Source organism: Myripristis murdjan, chromosome 10 (genome assembly GCF_902150065.1).
Source record: "Myripristis murdjan chromosome 10, fMyrMur1.1, whole genome shotgun sequence".
Classification (NCBI taxonomy): domain Eukaryota; kingdom Metazoa; phylum Chordata; class Actinopteri; order Holocentriformes; family Holocentridae; genus Myripristis; species Myripristis murdjan.
Genome location: NC_043989.1, coordinates 2,599,013 through 2,613,990, shown reverse-complemented (window position 1 = coordinate 2,613,990; position 14,978 = coordinate 2,599,013). Strand labels below are relative to the sequence as shown.

Genomic DNA, 14,978 nt, shown 5'->3' with positions numbered 1-14,978 from the left:
TGCTTTGCTCTGCCCAAACAAAGACAGCACATGTGAGTCTTGCAGAAAAATTAATTGCAAGTGGTTTGCATAAATGAATCATGCAATTATGTGTGTTTGTGTGTGAGTGTGTGTGTTAGAGGGGTATTTTTTTTTTTTTTTTTGGGGGGGGGGGGGGGGGAGTGGGGGGGTTCGTGTGTGCGTGCATCTGCCGCATGCGTGTATGCGTGTGTGTTAAACCAATAGAAAAAGTGACAACGGCCGCCTCTGCTGTAAATCTGTTTAAAGCGGCGCTCCGTTTGGCTTTAGTCTGAAACAACCACAATAGAAATCTAATTAAAACTTATTGGACGACTCATTAGTTTGCAGGTGCTCCGGGCAGCTCGTGGCCCCAGCGGCGGTTAATCCCGGTCAATTAGCGCACGCCCCCGCGCACAAGAACAATAACTTATATTCATATCGGGAGCGCGCAATTAAGGCGTCCCCGTCGCTGCTGCCGCCGTTGTGTTTGGGCACGACGTGGAAAGTTTGACATTTCAGTGCAGCTCCGGTCAGTGTCTTGCTCAAGGACACTTCGACAGGACTGTGATGTTGTTTATTTAGTTATTATTTAGTAATTTATTTGTTTATTGTTTTGATTCGTGCTTTTTTATTTTATTTTATTTTATGCATTTGTTTTTGTTGTTTGTTTTTTTCTTTCCTTTTAAAGACTGGCTTAACACATGAATTAAATAAATAATGATTTTTTTTTCAGTCAAATATGTGAAAACTTGTACATGTTTAAAATAGTTAGGAGTTGCTGCTGTATTAAAACACGCGCGCGCGCGCAAACACACACACACACACTTACATTTATACCTGTTAAGGCTATAGCTGCCTTGAGAGAAGTTCCATCATTATTATTTTTATTTAATTTTATTTGATTTCATGAAATTCAAAACTTTAAAACAGTTTAGAGTTGCTGTTGCATTTTAATTCAAAACATATTTGCAGGCCAGCTGACTGGGGAGAATTCAGTTCAGTGGGATATTTAATATTTTCATTTCAATCATTTTAATATTTTTTTTCTCTTATAGGTCTGTTCCAGTGCAACAGGTAGGGCTGTGGACATACTTTACATTTTAAAAATACACCTTAAAGATACACAGGTTTCTTCCAATATGTATTTTAGGCATGTTGGCCGCACAAAATAATGTTAAGTCTGAATTTTAAGACTTTTTAAAGAAAATATTACACACAAGCTCAAATATGTGTAACATTAACATGGATAGAATTGGGTTTAGACATAATTAAAGTAGTTTATGTCTTGTTTATGTTCCTCTTGGCCTGTAGGGGTGTGAAGAAACAGATCTGAATCCTGCTGCAGTGATATATTTATTTTATTTATTTATTTTTTAACTTCTAATAAAGAGTTGAGAGTTGCTGCTGTGTTTGACTTGGTGTCGGCTGTCCGCTGAGTCCACAGGGACTTCCAGGCTCAAGTCCAACTGTCCCATTCAGCAGATTAATGCTGGGATTATCATTTTCATTTTCCTCCTCCGTGTCTTTGGCTGCCAGCAGTCTCACTCCGCTTTTCTTTTTTTCCCCTCTTCTCTTTCTCCCTTTTCTTTCTTTTCTTTTCTTTTATAGAAGTTGGCATGTGTCTGTCCCCCCGGGGTCCCTTTATCTGTCCATCCCCAACACGTGCAGATACAAGACTGCTGGATGGGATGGTGTGTGTGTGTGTGTGTGTGTGTGTGTGTGTGTGTGTGTGTGTGTGTGTGTGTGTGTGTGTGTGTTGGAGGGTAGGGGGCGGGTAAAGGGCTAGAGGGATGGATAATAGGCCTACAAATAAACAAGAAAAATCACAGTGATAGTCCTATGATATTCGTGTTTTTAGTGACCCTTTAGGACTTTATGGTCCTTTATCTCTTTTGGAACTACTATAATATTACTATATATACAAATTATTATATATTTACTATATATATCACTGTATACAATTACAGAATTTGAACTTATGAATTCATTGTGATTTATAGTGTCCTGATCAAGTGTTTTATTTCCTATTACTATAATGGACAAACTGATTACTGTAATATTCCTGTGTATACTTCAAGTTTTTCTTTTGAAATATGTAAATTGTCATGCTGAAATGTATTAGGCCTATATGATTAGCTCTCATTGCACATTTTCTTCACAGATAATTTAACTTGATAAGATAAACGAGCTTGTTCTAGTCCTTGTTTTGTTTGGATGTAGTTTAGGTCTATAGTTGGAGCATCAAGTGCTAGTTCCACCTGTCCAAAGCCGTTTTCTTATTAATATTAATTATAGCCTAATAATCATAATACTAACTTATTAATGCATCCTGAGCCCATTGTCCTCTGGTGCATTCAGGCGGCTCCGGTATTCTCAGTATTTGGCCTATATTGTGACAATAGTTGCGCCCATGTGGCGGTTTTGCAAGAAAAATGAAAATGTGCAGCAGATTCATGTTTTTAAGAGTCTGTTTATGGAGATGTGTGGAATTCAATGCAAATGGAGGAAACTGTTATAAATGGCGATAAAAGACACAGAGATTTGCTATTTGTTTTTTTAGAAACGTTATAATTTTATTTTGTAGAAAAATGGCTGGCAGCACCACAGTTCCAAGTAAATAGAATAAAAATCTCTCTATGTACAAAATACAATTTCATATGACAAGCAAGCAAAACAAAAGTTGAATAAATAAAAAAACAACACTAAGAAAGTACAGAGAGGGTCCATCCGTGCCTTGGTGATGCGACTGGGTCTTTGTAGTGTGTGTGTGTGTGTGTGTGTGTGTGTGTGTGTGTGTTGGTTGGTTGGTTCGAGGGGGGGCAGAATACATAATGAATGAGGGCAGCTCTTTTCACTCTATTGTCAAAGCGTTGAAACCCGATTTCCACGCTCGCTTTTCTGCATTATCACTCTACAAATTGTAAAATTGACTTTTCACCTCCGCTCTGCAAAGCAAATCTGTCTCCTCGAGTCTGAAGCTGCGTGTGGACTTTATACTGTATAACCTACACCGTCTTGTCAGGGAAGGAAAAAGTGCAAAGGTTTTTGGAGAAATACAAAACGTACCAAAAACAATACAAAAACCAACTAAAAAAACACAAATTAAGTTATTCTCATTTACAATCCGTATGCAGAGACACAGGAAACAAATAGAAAAGTATCAGATAGCCAGTGGGCTTTGTAAGGCAAACAGTGATTCTTAGTCTTATTCCTCTTTCTCCGACAGCGCAGCGGGGCTCCCCGGTGCGTCCCGGCCCTGATCCGGTGATCTCTTCACATTACTCTGGTCTATGAGCCTGAGCAGCGGGTCTGCAGGTTAGTAGATGCCCGGCACAAAGCTGTGGAAGCCGTACAGTGCGTCCGGCTGCAGGAAGCCGTAGTCCTCGGCCGCCGCCACCGGGCTGCCCGGATTGGAGGTGCAGTACGCAGGGGAGGAGGATGAGGACGAGCCGCTGGAGCTCCAGGAGCAGGCGTCGCTGCCAGGGCTCGGGGCGTCGCCGATGCACCCGAGGCCCGCGGTGAGAGTCAGGGGCGGGTCCCCGGCCACGCTGCCGCGGCCGGCCTTGCCCGCCTGCAGGTCGGCGATGCGGATGGTCTCGGACAGCGCCCAGATGTAGTTGTGCGCAAAGCGCAGAGTCTCGATTTTGGTGAGCTTGGTTTCGTCCGGGAACGCCGGCAGGACCCCGCGGAGGGCGTCCAGGGCGTCGTTCAGGTTGTGCATGCGGTTCCTCTCCCGGTCGTTGGCCTTCATCCGCCGGTTCTTCTTCACCACCTGCACGGCGGCCTCGCTCCTGGCGCGGCCGCGGCGTCGCTTCTTCTGCTGCTGCTGCTCGGCGATGCCGGGCTCCGGGCCGAGCGGGGAGGAGCAGGCCGGGGAGGCGGAGCGCAAGCTGCCGCGGGAGTCCTCATCGTCGGTGTGCGGGAAGGAGAAGTCGCAGCTGTTGCTGTCGATGTCGGAGTAGACGGTCTCCATTGCGGTGCACATGCTGATGTAAGTTCCTAAAGAAGAGAGAGAGAGAAGAGCTGGTTAAAACCACCGTGCAGCCTGCAGCCGAGCGCGCGCACCGGTAACCTGGAGCAGTGAAGCCTGAGCAGAGACGCACCGCGGACCTACCTCAGGTGCTGAAGTGGTGAAGTGATGAAGTTTTCTCTCCAAAGATCCAAGAAGGGAGAAGTTTTTTGGTGTGTAGAGGAAATCGGTAAGGCACGCGTCTTTTGCTTCTTTTGCTCTTGGTTCAGCTCGTGCGAGCCGGTGAGCCTGGCACACGACCGGCCTCAACCCGCTTATATACCCTGCACGGACAATGACCGCCCCCCACCCCTCTCTGTGGCTTTGGCATCAGTGTGAAGGAGGGATGAAGGAGGGATGAATGGGCTGCAGCAGGTCTGCCCCGTGCCGCGGGACCAGCTCATTAACATAATGACGCCCGGTGTTTGTTCGCCCTGCAGAAGCGTGCCGGTAATCACAGTCAGCCAATCAGAGCGCAGAGGACCGCTGCCCGGCCACGCGAACGACACGCACGCACATGCAACCCCCCCCAGCCCTGTCCCGGAGAGAGACCAAACCCACTTTTAAAGTTAAAACCTGTAAAGTAAAAATAAAAAAAGAAGAAGAAAGAAAGAAGAGTCGGTAGGAGCTCGCCCCCCCTCCCTCCCCCAGGCGGAGACACGCTCCGAAGACTTCAGGGCTTTTTTTTTCTTCTTCTCACTAAAATCCACATGAACACCCATCCATCCTGTTTTAAGCCCCAAAAACACAGAGAGGAGCGGAGGCAAATAAAAATAAAAGGCGGAGAAACAATGAGGCATCACAAGCGGAACGAACAGAAATCAATTCCATGAGCAGGAGAGCGACACTCCTGTTCGCTTTTGGCCTAAAACACAATCTTCATCTTCACATCATCATCATTTAGCAAGTTTTAAAGCACTTCACAAACATGCAAAACTGTGTTTAAACCTTTTTATAAAACGAAAAGGTGGTGAAGTTGGTTTAGATGAGTTACAGTGTTTCTGTGCCTCTTATTCTAACTCACAAAACGTGCAGTTTCTTAAACAGGAAAAGTTCTGATTTTTCTCAGTTCAATAAAATGAGCCTCGAACTAGATTAATCTGAACAGGCTACAGGTAGTTGTCTCAGTATTTTTTTTTCTTAATAGGCACGAATGTCTCAATGATGTGTTTCGGATTATGGAATTTGTTCACGACAGGTGTTTTGTTAAAAAAAAAAAATCTGTAAAAAAAAAAAAAAATGTTTAAATAAAAATAAAAGTTTTATCAATGCAAGTTGTAGTAATTTTCACTTCACAATAATGTATGCAGTTTATAATGAACTGTATTGCAATAGATAGATAGATAGATAGATAGATAGATAGATAGATAGATAGATTGATTGATTGATAAATAAATCCTTTATTGATCCACAGAAGTTGAAAATATGTTGCTGCAGTTATATTTTTAAAAGAAAATCTCACAATAAACAGAATCAGGATGTCTAGTGATAACACACGTATAGGCTATTTGTTGCTTTTCCACACGAAAAACAGCAAATTCTGCATCAATATGCAGCGTCATTGTTGGACAACATAAAGGCATGTTGTCCCAAACCAGACAAAAGAGTCTTATCATGTCTGCTTTTTTTCGTGCCTTAACTGTTTAAATTTTATTATGTCTGGATTTTTTTTTTCATCTTGTCACAGTTTCCTCCTCACATTCCCAACACGCAGGGCAGCGCAGTAAACCCGTCCAGCGGCATGCATGGGCCAATTTTCCTGAAGTGTTTTTAAAGACATCTTTATGAGACAGCCATACAATTTTCCATTAATTATTCCATTTACTCCACTTGCGGCTCCTCGGCGCTCCTTTAGAGCGAGAGGACGGGGGTTTTTATTTAGAAGGAGCTCGCCCAGAGACCTGCAGCGCCTTTCTGCCTGCTCTATTATGGGGAATAGGGGGACAGTCATTTATAAATAATTACACAATGTTTAGAGTCTTCAGGCATGTATAATATATCAAAGCGATTATAAGGTGAATTGTTCCATTGTGGCCGTCCGCCCCGCACTTCTTTTCACTCCTATACTGGTTTGTCCCTCGTCCAAATTCAGCTCCTCTGGCCTTTTGTGCTGCTTTCTTTCTGCCTCAGCCACTCTATTGGCATTATTCTTATTCAAATGGCCTCAGCGGGAACAAAACCCGGCCTGCACACAAATCATTTCTGCCCCTGCTCAGCTCTATTTACCTGCCCATATGCCCGGCTATTTCTCGGTTGCATTTGCAAGTAGCCTAACTCCCGAGCAGCGTTTACAGCCTGAAATATCATTTGTCCTGTGGAGTCACAACAACACAAAACAAAACAAGAGCAAGACCAAACGAAAGAAAGAAAAAACTCTCAGACACAGAGGAAAGTCTTTCTGAAGGAGTCTGCTCTTCTGAAATTTCGTGAAATGAGCACCAAGTCTTTAAAAAATGCAAATAACTTGCAGGGAAAAGTGGGAGATTTCTGTTTTCCCACAACGGAAGGATTAAGTGGAGGAGACAAGCGGCCGCAAACAGGCAGCGCAAGTCCCGAGAGTGAAACTGACATCTGCGGCAGAGAGGTTTTCTTATTAAACCGTTTAACCAACACATTAACATTAACATTAAGCCAGTTGTTGTAGGGGAGACCGGGAACAGTTGTAACACAATTTGCCTCATCATTATAATCCGCCTCTGACAGTTTTCACATCACATCTCACATTTAGACACAAAGTGGCTTCTCACATGAATCTGCTAGAAATGAGCAGAGTCACAGTCCCAGGGTGAATTGCACCACCAGGGTAAGAGGTAACATAAGAGGAAACAGGGCAAAATTAAGTGTTTGACCATTTGATCATGACATAAAGTAGCCCGGATTATAATGTGGATTCAACATCTCTTTTAAAACTAAAAGAGCATATGTGACTTGAATAGTTTTAGGGGAGACCGGGGACAGTTGCAAAACATTTTGTCTTGGCACTATCTGCCTCTGACAGTTTTAACTTCAAATCTCTCACATTTTGACACAAAGTAGGCCCACCCACATGCTCTGCTAGAGATAAACAGGGTAAGTTGTAACAGTATCAAGGTAAATTATAACACCAGCTTGCATAAGATGTAACATATAAGGAAATAGGATAAAGTTCAATTTTAGCAGTTTTCTTTTAGCCTACAACTAAGAGTGCATATTTGATTTACTCTCACAAAAAAAAAAAAAAAAAAAAAAAATGAAATCTTCTTCATTTAGATTTTAATCATTGGAAATATATTAAATGCACTGTTCCATCATGTAACTTAAATCCGAGTCACTGAAATACCACAAAACGGCTTTATTCTTCATTATGGGTTTGCTTTAACACTTTTTATTAAAAGAAAAAAAATGTTACAACCAACCCCCTTCTGTCAGGCATTTCAAATGTTGGTTTGCAATAAGAACAGACTAAATGCATCAGACTTCACCTGCAGGAGCTGTTTAATCTTGTGCATATTTGATTATTTTAACCTCAACTTTCTCTATGTTAATCAAAATTTAGTCGAAAAAAATGGCAATCTGGTTTTTGAACTTTGATTAGAAAGCCATCAAACTGCACTGATTGAGCGATGATGTGACTCTGGTTTGTCTCTGATTGGTGGAGCTGCTGCTGTTCCTCTTCACCCTGCCCTCCCCTACTCGCCCACAGCACCAACCACCAAAAATCACAAGGATCAAAATCTTCTATCTGCTGAGATTTAACCTGAACCAAACTTTGTCTTGACCAAAACTGGCTTTAGTTGTCTCACCCAGAGGTCTTCAAAGTGAGGTCTGTGGACTCCCAGGGGTCCTTGAGGGTCTTTTAGGAGGTCCTCAGCAAAATGAGGAACTGCATTCAGACGCCTTTCATAAGCGTTGAACACCAGAAATCTGACATTAACCCACTGATCAGACTTTTAAATATATAATCAAATGTATAGATTGAATAAATAAACCATAAATGATAAACTTTCCAGGGTATTTTTTATTTATTATTTTTTGTATTTATTATTTCGTTTTATTTATATATTGCTAATTTTCTGGCCATTTTAATGTATTCTTTTTCATCCATGTCTCTGGCTAATTTTATGGTAATTTTTATGTAGCCTGTGTAGCCTATATATGTCACTCCACGCTAATTTGCTCATGGCCTTTTTTGCCCGGGTTACTGAGGGAAATCAGGTGAATTTGCACAGGTTTCAAAGGATTAATTCACTTAACGTGGCCACAGCACAAAACATGCAGCCAACATTTTATTTTAATTTCAGAACTTTGACTTTGTGCCGTAGCTCTTCGTGTCACAGCTGCACAGTTTCAAAATGAACACAAACTAAAATATCTCCTTATATCAGAGTCTGCAGGGCAAAATCCCCTCAACTGGGGGTCAAACTGAGGCTCCAGACCATGAAAGTTTTTGACCCCGCAGCACCTGAAGCCTCACCTGACACCAAACACTGTCAGCTGCGTCCCTAAAAGCATCACGGTGTGCAGTTCGCGGCCTGCCAGAAATCGTAACTTGTCCGTGGGAGGAGAAGATTAGTTTACACCCGGACAGACAGAGGCAGAAACAGAGGAGAACTGGAGGGTTTTCTACTTTTATTTTTATTTTTACAGCCCCCGTCCCTTAAGGAAAATCACTTCAAAGTGGCGGAACAGCTTGAAAAGGCTGCCGTCTCGTTGTTGCTCTGTCGTGATGCTGCGCCGGGCCCTGCCGCTCACATAAAGCTATAAAAGGTTTAGAGGAGGACGCGCTCCTATTGGCTGAGCGGAGGAGGCACGTGGTGGTAAAGGAGAGGGGGGGGGGTCCTTTTCATATGTTTTGTTGTATATGATCCCTGAGGAATTTTCTATATTTCACTGTTAATTTATTGGTACTGTTGTTATTGTTGAATTCTCCTGCAGTTTTGTCTCTTTGTAACTTTCGTCCCGGTAATTGAATTTGGATTGAAAAAGAGAGAGTGAGATTCATGGATGGAGAGAGAGCAACAGAGAGAGAGGGGAGGAAAGAAAGAATAAAAAGATGATAGAAAAAAAGAAAAGAAAGGAAAGGTCCTTCTCGGGGTGAAGCCCTGACAGGATTAAGCCGCTGCTACACGAGATGTGATTGCATTTCAATGGAGCAAAACACGTGAGAAAATGAAACAGAATGAGATGCAACCCCCCCAACCCCATCCCATCCCAGCACCCCAACCCTAACCCTGCTCAAAAAAAAAAAAAAAAAAAAAAAAAAAAGCAGCAGAGAGCCTCTCCAGGAAAGTGGATGCAACAACAAGAACAAAACAGTTATTCAGCTGATGGAGAAAAGAAATCAAGTCTGCGCACTTTGGCTCAATCTCATTAGAGCTGATAAAGAGCTAAACTAATCCTGTAAGACCCCGCAGGACAATCACACACACATCACTGCATCACCGCGGCGTCCAAAGAGAGAGATGCACCGGGACAGTTTGGGTTGGCATTTAACCCGCACAGGGGATTCAAAACAAAACCCGTAAAACACCAGCTACAAATACAAGGATGACATTAACCTCACTATATCACACACCTAGTGATATTATTAAATATTAGATTTAGTATAATAACTTCACTAAATGACTATAAAAATAACATTCCATACACATACTTTATGCCTAAGTCGTTGTTATAATAGCCTATTATTACAGAGATGTTTAAAAAAAATAATAATAATAACAAAGTAGGCTACCATAAGGTCACAGATAAGGCCCTGGGAATATTATACGAATATTATAGTGACACCGTAGGGATGCCATTAAAGTTAATGACGTATGATTAAATGTATAGACCCGCCCATCAGTAGCACAAGTCCCTCAAGGCTTATTATAGAGATATAAAGACATAAAAATATTACATTATAGTAGCTATAAACTCGCTACAGACACTGTTACCCCCAATAGGAATATTATTGGAATGATATTGCAACTCTTTATTTTTTATTTTATAATTATCTCCTGGGCCTTGGAGTCAGTTTATTATTTTGAATCAGAGAAGCAGCCGTCTGGTTTCTCCATTTGCATGTCAGCTGCTCCAAGTTTAAACTACAAAGTGCTCCTCTGTGTGTGTGTGTGTGTGTGTGTGTGTGTGTGTGTGTGTGTGTGTGTGTGTGTGTGTGTGTGTTTGGGGTGAGGTGGGTGGGGTGGGGGGTGTAAAGACTCAGTCCATTCCTCAATTGATTTCATATCTATTTATCCTTTAGCCTGAATTAAAATTCCATTCTGCATTTTGCGGCAGCGGTAATCCGCGGGGATTAACGCGATTACTGTCCGAGAGAGATCTTTGAGTCAGAAAGTCTCCGAGGAGTTTTTGGATGGTAATCCGAGGAATAATCCCTTCCCCCGGCCGGACTGGGACCAGCGCTCCCAGTATTAGTTCACCTCAATGGGATCCAGAGGAGAGGCTACTTCAGGGAGAGAGAGAGAGAGAGAGAGAGAGAGAGAGAGAGAGAGAGAGAGAGAGAGAGAGAGAGAGAGAGAGAGAGAGTAATAAAAACCTAACACAAAACAGACAGAAACCCTGACGGGAGGAATCATGCCTTGGTATGAAATTAAAATAATAAGAAAAAAAGATAAGGTGGGGGAAAAAAACTGGAAGAAATTTTTAAATTCACAGAATCCAAAATAAAAATGAATAAAACACTGTGGTTCTATCTTGTTACTGATATCAGTAGCCTACCAGGACCCATGTTAGTGGATTCTGCCCCCTTTATCTTAAACCTTTAATTAATTTTTTGGACATAGAATAGAATGAAGTAGAATAGACAGCACCATAAGATAACCAGAGCAGCAGCAATAAGTTTTAAAAAGAAATAGCATTCTATTTATTTATATAGATATAAATGTACAGTTTAAAAACAGTTGGTGCACCCAGGCTGCAGTGTAACAGACCTGAACCCCCCCTCCAAAACACCCACACACATACACACACACACACACACACACACACACACATTAGCATCCCCAAACACAGCAACAAAGCATGATCAAATACAGTGCATTGTGCGTGTTGTCTGCCGTTATGAATATCTTCCCCTGCCCTCGCAGTCGTGTTGTTCAGGAAGGTTTTAATGTTGTGATGTAATGGAATGTGGTCGTGAATCAGGAGGCTGAATGCTGACGGCGTGGCGGGCCTGAACCCGGAGGCCTCCATCAATCAGCTGTTGCATTCTGGGAGCGGAGCGCAGCGCCCGACGGCTTCCTATTCACTTGTCTGCGCTTGTTTGCACAGGGTTGTAATTTACCTCCAGTTTACCCTGCATTAGCGGCCACAATGAGAACAGTGTGGCCAGAGAGTTTATCAGCAGCCAGCCGCCGCCACGGCAACCGCACTCTCACAAAACAAGGTGCAGGAGGTTACCTGACGGGGTGCACTAACCCTAACCTAACCCTAATCCTAACCCTGCTGGCCGGGTCACATGACGAGTGTCCAACGTGACTCCCAGATAGTGACGGGAATCACAGCTCCATCCTTTTCCAAGAGTCACTCAAAAGACCAGCTCCTTTGATCAATTTGATACTTTTGATTTGCAAATGTTGCCCTCTGAGTCTGACTGCACCGTCCCACCCGGAGTCTGGTGATATCCGCCTCTTATCTGCCTCTGATTGGCTAGTACTCGTTGCCCCTTGTTGCCTCAGTTGGTTTTGGTTGGTTAAGGGTACAGTTAGGGTGCGGTTAGGGTTAGAGTTAGCCAATCAGAGGCAGAGTAGGTGCAGGAGTGGATCAGGACGGGCAGTGAAATTTCCCTGCATTCATACCAAAGCGTCATTCAAAAGAATCGGATCATTCAATTCACTTTACATAATCTTAAGCTACTGTTGTGGATTTGAAGTGAAGATCCAGCGGCTGCGTCAGCAACATATGACCGGTTCTCAGCGGACGGATTGGTGGACTGTTCAGGTGAAACAAGAGAAAGTTTCCCCGACACTCCAGAGACAGAGATGAGGGAGCTCGGGAGTCACTTGGGGAGAGCGCAAAGGAAAAGTGTTTATGCAGATAAAAGCTCACAAAGGAAACCAAAGAGTGTGTGTGTGTGTGTGTGTGTGTGTGTGTGTGTGTGTGGTGTGGAGGATATTTTTTCCAACTCAGGACTTCCAGTAATCATAATAAAGTGCTTCTTTGAACTCAAGCAGGGTCAGTCCACAGTGAATGTCAGGAAACCTGTGCTGGTATTTGTGGCCATCAGCAACAGATCACATTTTTTTACTTACTTTGTGTTTGTGGATTTGAAAGTTTGTTTACAGTTTACAGAAAAGAAAAGAAAAGAAAAGAAAAGATAGTAAACCAGGAGTTAGGGGGGCCTATGGTTTGCCCTGGGCCCCCAGTTCACTGAGGCCCTGCTGAGCCCAGGGGTTTTGTATCCAGATATATCCAGACTGTAGATTCAGTGGGGTTGTAGTTCACACCTGGCATTAAAAATGTGATCAATTGTGCTTGGACACCACATCCCTGCAACACATCTGTTGTTAGATCTGTCAACACCATAAAACATCCCAAAATGTGCCACAGAAAATTAATATGTGTACTTTCAGTTTATCCAGAGGACTTCTAGTGACCTAACTCGAGGTCTACCAGCAGGTTGAACTTCAGTGGCTCACTGCTTCAGTCAGGCTGAAAGGGAAATATTCAAAGCCAAGATGCTGTTGTTTTGTTTTATGGCTGCAGAATCACACCAAATAGAAAAGATCTGCATGTGTTGTGCATCATTTTAGACACATTTCCCTGGCATCCAGCAGCTCCTGTTTGGGATCTTTGGAAACCTCAGGGTCTCAGCTAGAAATTAAAACAAAGATCTGTGGGTTTGACAGAAACAGTGAGCATTTGTAATGACAAAACCACTGATGTGACCGGCAAAACTGAAGAGGTTTTTGAGGGAACTCCTAATGCACTTTCAAATATACTAAGACAACAATAAACAACAAGTGGGCCAGGTTAGTCCCAAAAAAACACAAAAAAGCACACTGGCACTTATCTTCTGTGAGTTCATATAATTGATATGCTGTGATGTGACAACAGGCTTCTGCGCTCTGCTAATGATTGTGTCTGTCCAATCAAATGCAGTCTCTGGTCCATGGAAGACAAATACTCCAGACCCCCAAGTTCAGCTCCAGAGCCCCATATGAAATGACTTTTCTGCAGGAACCGTGACATGAAAACATATTTTGATTTGTGTTAACAGTATAAAATTCATTGAATACCTTTACACATAATTCAAAATAATGAGATTAAGACATAATGCTGAAATAATCACTGATGTATTTCTTATATTGCAACAATTTCTGCTGAATAAATGACAGCAAAATGAAACTATTCCTCATTTTGTGGAGAACCCCTTGAAGGCCCTGAAGGCCCCCTGGAGGTCCCAGATCCACCATGAAACCATGAGGCAGGCCGTCCTGGGACTTCACAGAACACCTGACCGATTAAAGTCTGGAATAATCCCGGTAAGACGCTGAGCTGGGTTTTAATATTTGGGAAGAATTTGTCTTTTTGGAAAGCAGTTATCAATAATCAGTCAGGTCTTGGTTTGCATTATAATAGTTATAATAAGTTTCATTAAAAATGTAAATTTAATAATTTAATCAAGTGACAGAACAGTGTGTGTCTACCTGACTACGCTCAGGAGGTTTATGATGCTCCTTTGACCGAGCAGTGGAGGAAGACATCGCCTGTATGCATTCACTCTGTATTCATTTAGCAGACACACACACACACACTCTGACACACACACACTCTGACCCCCTCACTGATAGTGTGTGTTCCGTGTCCCGACCCGTCTGACACACGTGTGCTCACTTCAGGGCTTCGGTGGGAGACCCTGTGCAGCAACAAGTGTGTGAAGAACCACCTCTGTACCTTTTTTTCTGGCAGTGTGCTGACGGAGGGAAGCGGACGCTGCGTTCAGGTGCCATCGATCCTGTAGGACAAACACACAACAAGACCTCAGCTCCCATCATCAATCCTGACCACAATTAGTCTCATCCGATTTCTCCTGTTGAATACACAAGACCGTATGGCCCATAGGCCCCTGGGGGTGGCGGGGTGGGGGGCTGGTTACATCACACTGATGTGTGTGTGTGTGTGTGTGTGTGTGTGTGTGGGTCCCATTGGTGAGGAAAGAGATTGAAGGAGAGAAACGAGAGAGACAGATGCTTAATTCCTCAGAGAAGAGAGACCCTGAGGTGTGTGTGTGTGTGTGTGTGTGTGAGACTGTTTTGCATGTGAAAAGTCCAGTTTTCTGTTTCCTCTCTCTGACTTGCACGTTGTATGTTTTTTACATCGATCATTGATTCTCGGCTCATTGTAGTGTCAGTTTTATAAAACATAAATTATGGCTGAATAAACATGTTTTCACTCTCATGTCACCTCTGTCATAGTTTTCCTTTTCAAACGTTTTTTTTTTGTGTGTGTCATTTTCTGTCTTAGATAATTGTAGGATAAAGGCACAAGAGTACTGAAGGCTCTGTGACCTCTGACCTGGCCTCTGATTGGTGCTTTAGAGCAGGAGGTTTTCTCATGAAGCCCCACATGAAGCGATTCTGTCGTCAGGACTCGGATGTGAAAAGGTTTGTGTTCATTATGGAATCGTCCAGGTGTCACACGTCTGTGGAATAAAGTGTCCGACACGCCTGCTGTGTGTAAAGCTCTGATCAAAGCACCAGATCCTCACGTTTATCGAGATACTTGGTGACAAACAACATGATATTTGATTTTTTTTTTTTTTTTTTTTTTTTTTTTTTTTTTAGATGTGGAAGGGACCACAACTGGCTTGGCTTTACAGCACAGCAGATAAGATCAACTTTATTGATCCCCACTCACATGTTACAGCACAAAACTAGAACTAGAGAAGAATAGAGGAAAGACACTGCTATATACTAAAAGATTTAAAAAAAAAAAACAAAAAAAAAAACATGTGAACTATATACATTGTATGCACTATATGTACTTT

At 42.7% G+C, this 14,978-nt stretch overlaps 1 protein-coding gene across 1 annotated transcript; it reads right to left on the bottom strand.

Annotated features, from left to right (window-relative positions):
- Positions 1 to 2,547: 2,547 nt before the first annotated feature.
- On the bottom strand, positions 2,548 to 4,253 carry neurog1 (neurogenin 1). Its single transcript, XM_030062274.1, has 2 exons — positions 4,115 to 4,253; positions 2,548 to 3,999 (listed from the first exon to the last, which is right to left on the bottom strand). The coding sequence occupies exon 2, from the start codon at positions 3,983 to 3,985 to the stop codon at positions 3,317 to 3,319; it is 669 nt and encodes a 222-aa protein (XP_029918134.1). The 5' UTR covers positions 3,986 to 3,999; positions 4,115 to 4,253; the 3' UTR covers positions 2,548 to 3,316.
- Positions 4,254 to 14,978: the final 10,725 nt, after the last annotated feature.

What these genes read in the sequence shown, in the direction of transcription:
- neurog1 (XM_030062274.1), bottom strand. Translation starts at nt 3,985, where the DNA reads ATGTGCACCGCAATGGAGACCGTCTACTCCGACATCGACAGCAACAGC.